At 41.8% G+C, this 11,034-nt stretch overlaps 2 protein-coding genes across 2 annotated transcripts; both read right to left on the bottom strand.

Moving 5' to 3' along the window:
- Positions 1–2,310: 2,310 nt before the first annotated feature.
- LOC143554354 (uncharacterized) lies at positions 2,311–3,062 on the bottom strand. The gene is made up of 2 exons (XM_077044126.1): positions 2,845–3,062; positions 2,311–2,587 (listed from the first exon to the last, which is right to left on the bottom strand). Exons 1-2 carry the CDS (start codon positions 3,060–3,062, stop codon positions 2,311–2,313), a joined length of 495 nt encoding a protein of 164 aa, XP_076900241.1.
- Positions 3,063–3,149: 87 nt separating this feature from the next.
- On the bottom strand, positions 3,150–7,981 carry LOC143554355 (uncharacterized). Its single transcript, XM_077044127.1, has 4 exons — positions 7,820–7,981; positions 4,813–5,035; positions 3,692–4,568; positions 3,150–3,576 (listed from the first exon to the last, which is right to left on the bottom strand). The coding sequence occupies exons 1-4, from the start codon at positions 7,979–7,981 to the stop codon at positions 3,150–3,152; spliced, it is 1,689 nt and encodes a 562-aa protein (XP_076900242.1).
- Between the last annotated feature and the right edge of the window lie 3,053 nt (positions 7,982–11,034).

An 11,034-nucleotide genomic window follows, 5' to 3' on the forward strand; every position in this document is an offset into this window, starting at 1 on the left:
ATCATTACCTCAGGTCTGGATCGGTTCTTCTCCTTGGTTTTGGTTAGAGAAAGAGACAAAGATAGATAGATAGATAGATATATATATATATATATATATATATATATATATATAGAGAGAGAGAGAGAGAGCTTAAGTATGTGTTTTGGATGGTGTATGGAATGAGTGGAATGAATGGATAAATGGGTAATATTGGTTTATATATTATGGGTCATGGGCTGAAGCCCATGGTCTTTCTTCCTTCTTCATTAGTCCAAATCCATCACCCACATTACTTAATTACCCAACCCAATACAATCCCAACGCATAATAATTCATATTATTATTTTATTAGCCGAAACAGGAAACATGATGTCACAAGTCTTCTCTCCTTAAAGAGGTGTCGTCCCCGAAACCTAACTATTACTTAAACAATCTCGGGTAAAACTTGTGCATCTCTTCTTCAACTTCCCACGTGGCATCTGATCCTTTACGACCCTTCTATATTACCTTCACTAAAGGGATAACTTTATGACGAAGCTGCTTTTCCTTGCGGTCGACGATCTCAACTGGCTATTCGATATAGTTCAGTTATTCATCAACTGCAATGTCTACTAATGGCACATGTGACGTGTCATCAGCTAGGCATTTTCTCAAATGGGAAACGTGAAATGTAGGACGAATTCCTTCTAGCTCCTTGGGTAAATCTGGCTTGTAAGCTACCTCACTCAGACGATCTACAATTTTAAACGGTCCAATGTACCTCGGGCTTAACTTTCCTCTCTTTCTGAAGCGAATAATTCCTTTCCAAGTTGAGACCTTGAGCATCACATTGTCACCAATGTTGAACTTGGTCGGTTTTGAGCAGCTTTCATTCTTTCCTTAATCTGATAGAACCTTGACGATTTTTCTTGCACAACTTCCAAACTTCACATCTCTTTCTGACCAATCTATCCCCAACATATAGGAGTTCTACAACGTCTACCGTATAGCATCTTAAACGGGGGCATACCAATACTCGAATGGTAGCTGTTATTATAAGAGAACTCTGGCAGATGCAGGTGATCGTCCCAACTTCGTCCAAAGTCTTAAACATAAGAACGTAGCATATCCTCAAGGATTTGGATAGTCCTTTCAGACTGTCCATCTATTTGAGGATGATACACTGTACTGATGTTCAATCTTGTTCCTATAGCCTCATTGAACTTCTTCCAGAATATTGCGGTAAAACGAGTATCCCTATCAGAAACTATTGTCAACGGCACTCCATGTTTAGCCACAACCTCTTTTATGAACATGTTTGCTAATGTTTCGGACGCGATGGCCTCTCGTATAGGCAGAAAGTGAGCACTTTTTGTTAAACGGTCCACAACCACCCAAATGGTATCATGATGTTTAGCTGTACGGGGTAGCTTAGTCATGAAATCCATGGTGATGTGTTCCCATTTCCATTCACGTATTTCAAGTGGATGCACCTTCCCGTAGGCCCGATTTTCTTGGCTGACAATTTATTATACTCCCCAACTGGAAAACGATCTTTAGTCATAACAGCCCACACAAAATCACCTACTTCAAAATCAACTTGCCTACGCTTTTGGTCTACAACTCGCTTGTACTTTGAATTAGGGTTGGCCAAGTTTTCTTGCACAGCTACACGAACTTCATGTAACCCCATAACAAAATCTTGTACCTACTTGGGAACAGAACCCGGAACAGGAAGTGACATCAAATCGAGAGGACCCCGGGGCTTAGCAGAATAGACCACCTCAAACGGGCTAAAACCAGTACTCCGATTAACCGCGTGATTATGAGAAAACTCCGCCTGACATTACTTTTGATCCCAAGACTTCACATGATCGCCCACAAGACATCGTAAAAGAAACCAAGTGACCGATTAACAACCTCCGTTTGCCCATCCGTTTGAGGGTGGTAGTCACTGCTGAAGTTAAGCTGAGTGCTCACCATCTTCTATAGGCTGCGCCAAAAATGACTCAAGAAACGAGTGTCCCGATCAGAAACAATAGAAGATGGTAAACCATGTAAACAATAGGCATCCCGAAAGAATTACTGAGCCACATTAACTGCATCTTCCGTCTTCTTGCAAGGAATAAAGTGCATCATCTTAGAAAATCGATCAACCACAACAAAGATCGAATTGTTTCCCCTCTGAGTCCAAGGCAACCCCAACACAAAATCCATGCTAATATCAGTCCTAGGCTGTGAAGGGACTGGAAAAGGCATATAAAGACCCGCATTAGTAGCCACACCCTTTGAGACTTGGCAAACTCGACACCTTTTAACATAAAGATCGACCTCTTTCCTCATAGTAGGCTAGAAGTAGGAAGACTGCACCAAATGTAAAGTACGATCACGACCAACATGACCCTCCCCATGTAACTCTTGAATAATTTTCAACCGATGACTGGAGTCAAGAATGCAAAGCTGATTCCCTTTGAACAAAAACCCTTCATGCAAAAGAAAGTCTGACTTCTGACCCGCTTGCACATCCTGCAACACAACTGAAAAATATGGGTCAATGGCTAACTTCTCACGAATAACATCCAACCCCAGCACATTGACTCTCACGAAAGCAAGCAGATTTCCCCTCCTGCTCAAGGCATCAGCAACACGGTTGGAAACACCAGTTTTGTGTTTGACCACAAAAGTAAACTTTTCAAGAAATGCTAACTAACGCCCGTGTTTATGAGATATATTGTCTTGCGTGTGAATATGCCTTAGAGAATCATGCTCAGTGAATAAAACAAACTCTTTATGAAACAAATAGTGACGCCAATATTTACCGCTTGGACCACTACAAAACACTCCAGGTCATAAGTACTATATCTTAACTTTGCCCCTGTTCACTTCTCGCTAAAATAAGCAATAGGTCGTCCCCCTTGACTGAGAACCCCGCCAATCCCAACCTTCGAGGCATCAATAGGAAGTTCAAAAACTTGTGAAAAGTTAGGCAATACCAGAATTGGTGCGGTAGTGAGCTTTTCCTTGATAATCTGAAAAGCTAACTCTGCCCCCTCTGTCCATACAAACGTCTTTCCCTTCATGCAATATGTCATAGGGGCCATAATGGAACTGAAGTGTGGAATGAACCGTCTATAAAAAGAAGCAAGCCCATGAAAACTGCGGACTTCAGTAATGGTTGTAGGAGTTTGCTATTTTTGAACAGCTGCAACTTTAGACTCATCCACCTGTATCCCATCACCTGAAATAACATAACCTAAGAACAAAACTTTAGTGGTCATAAACACACATTTCTTTGTTGCTGCATAGAAATTGTCTCTACGAAGTAAGGCAAAAACCTTCCTGACATGCACGACATGCTCATTGAAAGAAGCACTATAAATAAGAATATCGTCAAAATACACCACCACAAACTTTCCAATAAAAGGCCTGAGCAACTGATTCATCACACGCATAAAAGTACTAGGCGCGTTTGGTAAACCAAAAGGCATCACCAACCACTCGTACAACCCTTCACGAGTCTTGAAGGTCATTTGCCATTCATCCCCAGGTCTAAGACGAATCTGGTAATAACCACTCTTCAAGTCCAACTTTGTGAAAAATAGTAGCACCACTAATCTGGTCAAGCAAATCATCAAGTCAAGGAATTGGAAACCTATACCTCACAGTAATCTTGTTGATTGCTCGACTATCAACACATATCCTCTAGGTGCCATCTTTTTTTGGAGTTAACAAAGCAGGAACAGCACAAGGGCTCATACTTTCACGAACATGACCCTTAGAAATCAACTCCTCAACTTGTCTACGCAACTCTTCATGCTCTCTCGGGCTCATCCTGTAGTGTGGCCTATTGGGCAATTGTGAACCAGGCTCCAAATCAATATGATGTTGGATGTCACGCAAAGGTGGCAGCCCATCCAGCAATTCATTAGGGAAAACATCAGAAAATTCCTCAAGTAAAGGAATCATAGCTTCAGAAATCTCAAATTCCTCGGGCACCGGTTTCCCTATCAAAACAAACACATTGTCTGCCTCCACCAACTCATCTTCAAACTGACTAATGGTCAACAGGTTACCCGTCTGCTTTGTGGCTAGCTGCTTGGGCTTGCTAGGAACAAGCGTTATCTTTACCCCACCAAACATGAAGCTATAAGAATTGGACCGTCTGTCATGCTCTATACTTCGATCATACTCCCAAGGTCTACCCAACAACAAGTGACACGCATCCATAGGAACCACATCACACACAACATCATCTTTATATGTGGCCCCGATAAAAAAAGAAACAAGGGCCTTTTTAGAGATCGTTACCTCTACCCCCCCCCCCTTTTTAAGCCACTGAAGCTTGTAAGGCTTGTGGTGACTCTCCGTCTTCAAGGCCAAATTTTGGACTGCCTCTTCAGAAGTCAGATTGTCACAACTTCCAGAATCGATAACAAACGTGCAAACCTTCCCCAAAATGGTACATATGGAGTGGAAGATACTATGCTTAAGCCATCCGTCTCCATCAGCCTTTGATGTATAGCAAGAATGCCTAACCACCAAGTTTACCCCCACATCACTGGTCACAAATTCCTCCACGTACTCGGGTTCTTCATCATACTTTGGGCCTTTTCATATTCTTCATATTGTTCATCTTCAGATTCAACAAGCAAATGCCTCTTACCAGCTTGTTTACAGTCGACTTGCCGATGGCCCGTCTCACCACACTTGAAACACTTCACCCCGCTACTACTAGCCCCCTTAGAGGTTGACCCGGTGTTGTTGACCCCAACCTCTGCTAACTAGGCACCACACGAGATCCTCCACCAGCCAACCCCTAATTTCCTCCAGCAGGGGTTGTTGAATACGAACCGCCCACCCGATGGTTTTGTTTTTCAAAGGCCAACGCCCGTTGGTTCGCCCCGGCGACTGTTAACGGATCAAAAAGATTTACAGAGTCCATGATCTGAACCCTTAAACCCCCAATATACCAAGCAACGAGTTTTTCATCTGTTTCTTGAATATAATTACGAGCAACCAAATGATAAAACTCGGTCGTATAGTCATCAACCGATCTGGATCCCTGCTTCAAATTCTGCAAACGTTGATACATCAACCGTTGAAAGTTGTGAGGTAAAAAAGTATCCCACAAACACTTTCTCATCTTGGCCCATGTCACAATTCGTGACTTTCCGATTCTATTTCGTGTCTATTTCAATCGTTTCCACCACGCCGACGCCCTCCCACGTAGCTTGGTAGCGATCAAAGGTACCCGCTAATTTTTAGGAACCTCTCGGAATTCAAACACCTCTTCTACAATAACCAACTAATCAATGAACCCTTCAGGATCCAAATTAGTCCTATCAAATTCTGGGATATCAGTTCGGATCTCCGCATCCCAATGTCGGTTGCCATCTCCATTTTCTTGTCTTGGTCCCCTCTCATACCCCTCTTCGGAAGACGAATCATCATGACCAAAAAATGGATTATCGAAGTCACGCCCCTCCCGGTTTCAGGGGCCTGTCTTCTACGATTCATCAAGTCAGCCATTCAATCAGTGAGTTGATCGACCACTTGATCCAATTGTTGCTCCACCCGTGCCATAAATCGTTGTTCCAACTCTCGTTCGTAAACCTCATCGATCGGTCTCTGTCTCCTTGGAGGCATTTTGAGCCAAGAATTTGGCTTTGATACCAACTGATGCTGCGGTAAAATGAAAATGAAAATCGAAACATGTTGATTCTTCGAATTCCCGTGTTGAACTTCCAAACTCTCAAATCCCACCCCAATGGCAAGGGAAAATGAAGAGAAAATATTTATTAATCCAATTTAAGTCTGTCTTTTCCAATTACATAAAAAAAATTCAAATAGACATTCTTATACAAAATGGGCCCAAAAAAGGCCATGGGCCAAACACAAACCCAAAAATAAAAAGACAAAAACCGACAAAAAACAATAAAAGGCCAATAACTTTATTTAGGAGGCGTTTTTGGGATTAGGACTTGGGCCACACCACTATAGGCCATTTGCCACAATGTGCTCCTCGTTCCAAGCTTCTATTTGACTGGTAATGGGCTCGAAACGGATCTTCGTGGGCCAAGTTATGCCCATTTTCGTGGGCCACCTTAAAAGCACGATCATGGGCCTCCAAATATACAACATGGCACGTTCTTCAATACTTGGTCCTCCATCAGATAGTATTTGATATCACAGTGGTAGTCCTTTATCAACTCTAACCATCTTCTCTGCCTCATGTTCAACTCTTATAGATCGTAGAAGTACTTCAAACTCTTATGATCCGTATAAATGGTACACTTAGTACCATACAGATAATATCTCCATATCTTGAGAGCATGCACCACTACGGCTAGCTCTGAATCATGCGTGGGGTTGGTACTCTCTAGAACCTTTAACTCTCTAGGCACATAAGCTATCACTTTTCCTCATTGCATTAACACGCAACCTAACCCGGTCCAAACAACCAAATCCTCGTCATCGTCGAGTAGAGAAAGGATTGGTGCTTGTGTGAGTCTTTTATTTAGTTCCTCAAAAGAATCCTCCTGAAACATACCCCAATTGAATACTACAGACTTCCGGGTCATTCTGGTCAATGGCACGACTATCTTGGAGAAGCCGTTAATGAACCTCCTATAATAGCCAGGCAACTCTAAGAAGCTGCGTATATCAGTCGGATTCTGCGGAGGCTTCTAGTATTTTATCAACTCAATCTTAGCCGGGTCCATGGTAATCCCTTCAGGATTGATCATGTGACCAAGAAACCGCACCTCGCGCAACCAAAATGCGCACTTCGGAAACTTATCATACATGGTCGGACTCCCTCTTAGAATAAATCAATATATCGTCAATAAAACGATAACTGACTTACCAAACGTCGGCCGACATACCGTATTCATCATGTCCATAAATGTTGCTGGAGCATTCGTTAGACCGAATGACATCACGAGGAAATCGTAGTGTCCATACGACGTCTGAAACGCTGTCTTAGGGATGTCTGCCTCTTTTACCTTCAGCTGATGATAGCCTGATCTAAGGTCTATTAGAGAGAACCAACTCGAACTTTGTAATTGATCAAACAAATCATCAATTCGTGGCAACGGATATATGTTCTTCACCGTAAGCATGTTCAACTCACGATAGTCTATACACATTCTCATACTTCCATCCTTCTTCTTAACAAACAACGCTGGTATGCCCCACAGGGAAACACTCGGTCTTATAAAACCTTTATCGACGAGTTCTTGTAGTTGGAACATTAGTTCTTTCATCTTGGATGGCGCCAGGCGGTAAGGTGTTTTTGCGACAGTTGTTCTCCTGGTACTAAGTCTATAAGAAATTCTATCTCTTGTTGCGGTGGCAACTCCAGAAGATCCTCAGGGAACACTTCTGGGCAGTCGCACAAAACAGGAACATCCTTCACTTCCTTCGTCTCAGCCGTAGCTTTGACAGCATACGCCAGGTAGGCACCGCACCCTCGCCTTAACAAACCTTCGGCTTTTATCATCGAAATGACATTATGCCCTCAACTTTCTTTGTCACCATAAACTATCACTGTAATACCATCTGATGACTTTAACCTTATCAATCTACTCTTACACACTATCTGAGCTACAAACTCAGATAGCCAATCAATTCCAAAAACTACATCGAACCCTCCTAAGGTCGTAATGTACAGAGTAACAAGGAACTAACGTCCCAATAACTCTATCTTACAATCCTTAACCATTCTCTTAATTTTAACCGAGGTGTCACTAGCGGTTTCTACTATAAAGGTTTCAGACCCACGACAACATTTCATTTTTGCTAGCTTACTAAATGCTGTAGCTACAAAACTTCTATTCGCACCTAAATCAAACAATACTGAAGTAGAAATACCGTTCACTAAAAACGTACATGTCACAACATCAGGAATCTGTCTGGCTTGTTCCTGAGTTAGCATGAAGGCCCTATTCATGGGCCTTGCTTGATCAACATCTTTCTTTCCGCTTCCTCCTGCTTCACCATCAGTGCACTCCCTTGCCATATGACCAGTCTTACCGCACTTGTAATACGCGGGCTTTAAAGTGCAATCTTGAACATAATGCCCCACCTTCCCACACTTTAAACCGGAATTAGACCCAAGCCTGCACTCTCCACCATGAGCTTTACCACACTTATGAAAAACGTTTGAACCCTTACCCCATTCGCACTCACCACCGTGCATCTTTCCACACGTCTTACATGGCCTCTTCTCCCACACTCTTTGCTTCTTATCTTTAGGGTTACACAACTGAGTACCGGTTCGTTTAGCAGGAACAAGCCATTTCATCTCTTTCTTCTCTTCCACCACCCCCTCATCCAAAGCCAGGTCCTCGTAAACCATCTCTGCGAGTTCGACAGCGAGTCGAAAGTAGCAGGTTTACTTGTCTTGACCAAAGTGCGGACGTTCTGCGGCAGTCCTTTCATGTAGCACTTGATTCTTATGGCTTCGTTATCCACCATGCCAGTTACCAATCTAGACATGCGGTTGAATTCAGTAGTATACTCGCGGTATGTCATTTTTCCCGTCTTCAAGTTTAGAAACTTCATCTCAGCCCTTTCAACCTCAGCATCAGCACAGAACCTTCCCATCACTAACTCCTTTAGGTCAACCCATCTCATCGCCTTGACTTCTTCTTGAGTCTTTCTATGCTATACCGACCTCCACCAGTACATAGCTTCATCCCCGAACCATGGGTGGCATAACCCACTGCTTGGTCGGGACGGCACTCGCTAATTCGGATAACCTTGTCCATTGAGGTTATCTACTTGAGAGTAACGATTGCGTCTCCTAAACTGGTCAGCTTCGGCGGGTCACAACCTTTGAATGACTTGTAGTTACATCCGTATCGGCCTCTCCTTCGGTCATTAACCTTTATAGACCTAACCTCACTCGAGTCACCTTTCTCTCTGTCGTCATCCTTCTTACCATTCTCTCCTGACATCTAAACATTTCTTGCATGGCTTCCAGCAGACTTTTCAGGTTGCAGGTTCTTCACTGCATCAGCTATAGCTTGAGCAATGGCTGCCTGAATAGCAGGGTCAAGTTGATACCCTTCATTTTTGCTCGGCATCTGCGCAGCTACACTTCCTTCCTCTCCGGTGTTAGTAACTGGCTCTACAGAAGGTTCTCGAACAATACGTTGCATACCACGACGTTTGGTAAGACCCCCTTGACGAACGATCTTTCTGGCTCCAGTCATTCGTATTCTATAAGGAAATACAAACGTCATCACTTATGGAACAATTTAGTACAAGGAGAGTAAGGCTAACAAGTAATAACAGTAGCCAACTATAATTAGCTGATCACGTTACTCTCCGTGTCCTATACACTTCCCTTTGTGAGTCCACTTGTGCAAGGTTCTATTTCTAACAGTTAGACATTCAAACGATTCATATAATCATATACCCTTATCTCTAGAAATTAAGCTAACTTCCTTACATATTCTTACATTACACATGAAATTAATCATGTACTTTACCTTTACTTAGCTTTCTTGAGCGACACATGGCTTTCTTGAACTGGCATCTTCTTTCTTTTCTTTCTTAAGTCCCATTCTTTGTTCGAGTCTAAGCATGTAGGATGCTTAATTCTCTCGAACTTATACTCTGATACCAACTTGTAAGGTCCCGTTCCCGGTGCCCTACTTTGGCGTTGGATTTACTCATAAACACAATTCTAAATATCATAGTTAATTAAAACTTTCGCGGAATAAATAAAACTTTAACATTCATTACAAAACATTCATAACTTGTCTTTAAAACATATCTTTTAGTTCAAACATTAACAACTGAGTCTTCATATGCCAGCTTCTTTATTCATCTGCCATGTGCCCCCCTTCAAGCCAGCTGTCTCATCCTACTCACCTGCGTTCATACTAAAAGTCAGCTACGCTGAGTGAGTTCTAGTTAATCAGGCAACATACAATACATTCACATACTTATATATATACGTATCCGAAGATACATATTACATACTTAGCCTGTTACCTTTCTTTCATTCATACATACATACTTTCTTTCTTTCTTTCATACTTTCATACATTCTTTTGTACCATCACACTTTCATCCTTTCATAATACATACATAACTATCTTTACCATCTCAGATATTTGTAGGGTCTGGTCCCTTTCTTCTCTATCTCAGATATTATTAGGTTCTGGTCCCTTTCTTCTCTATCTCAGATATTATTAGGGTCAGGTCCCTTCTTTTGTATCTCAGATATTGTTAGGTTTGGTCCCTTCCTTCTCTATCTCAAATATTGTTAGGGTCTGGTCCCTTCTATCTCAGATATTATTAGGGTATGGTCCCTTCTTCTCATACTACCATACCTACGCTTCTTTACACGTACATTCTATTATACACATTCATACATATTCTTAATCATTCATATATCATTCATGCATCTTATGTAAAATTCACCGTTGCTGACAGTACGTGCAATATCCGAAGATCGTTCACGTACCGACAAGCATCCATTCATAACCTCAAACATTATCATATAAATCATATAAGGCATATATTTACCACTTAGGGTAAGTGTATTTACTATTCACATCGAGTATGCACACAGCCCCAAAAAACATAACAAGGAAATAGGGCTATAACTCACATGTGTCTTGTTACGTTCACCGTTAATGGTTATTCTTTTCTTTTGTTGTGCGCGACTAACTTTTTAATAAACACAATATTAAGTACCTCTCTAACCGTTCTTAACTTTTTTCTTAATTAATCTTAAGCTTCGAAGTCTGTTTTACTTTATTGATCTTTAACCGGTTAGTTAGTCGTTATTCGTTAGCCTTTAAAGTATTTTTCATTAGTTAATAAAGTCCAGGAGCTTCTATGTAATTAGTTCATTTTATTCTAAGTCTAGGGACCATTCTGGCATTTTATCAAACTCTTATTCGTCCTTTGAACCTTAATGAATGGGAGCTCGTTCGTTGACTGTACTAACGAAGGGGCTCTATAACGAATGGAGTACACATAAGTTATTTCGTAACGAAATGGTCTTCGTAACGAATGGACTTCTTCGTTTTGTCTGGCTAACAAATGAACCAT

The sequence above is a fragment of the Bidens hawaiensis genome, unplaced genomic scaffold (assembly GCF_021521415.1).
Source record: "Bidens hawaiensis isolate Kalapana, Puna unplaced genomic scaffold, B.hawaiensis_p1.1 tig00017667_1, whole genome shotgun sequence".
Classification (NCBI taxonomy): Eukaryota; Viridiplantae; Streptophyta; class Magnoliopsida; order Asterales; family Asteraceae; genus Bidens; species Bidens hawaiensis.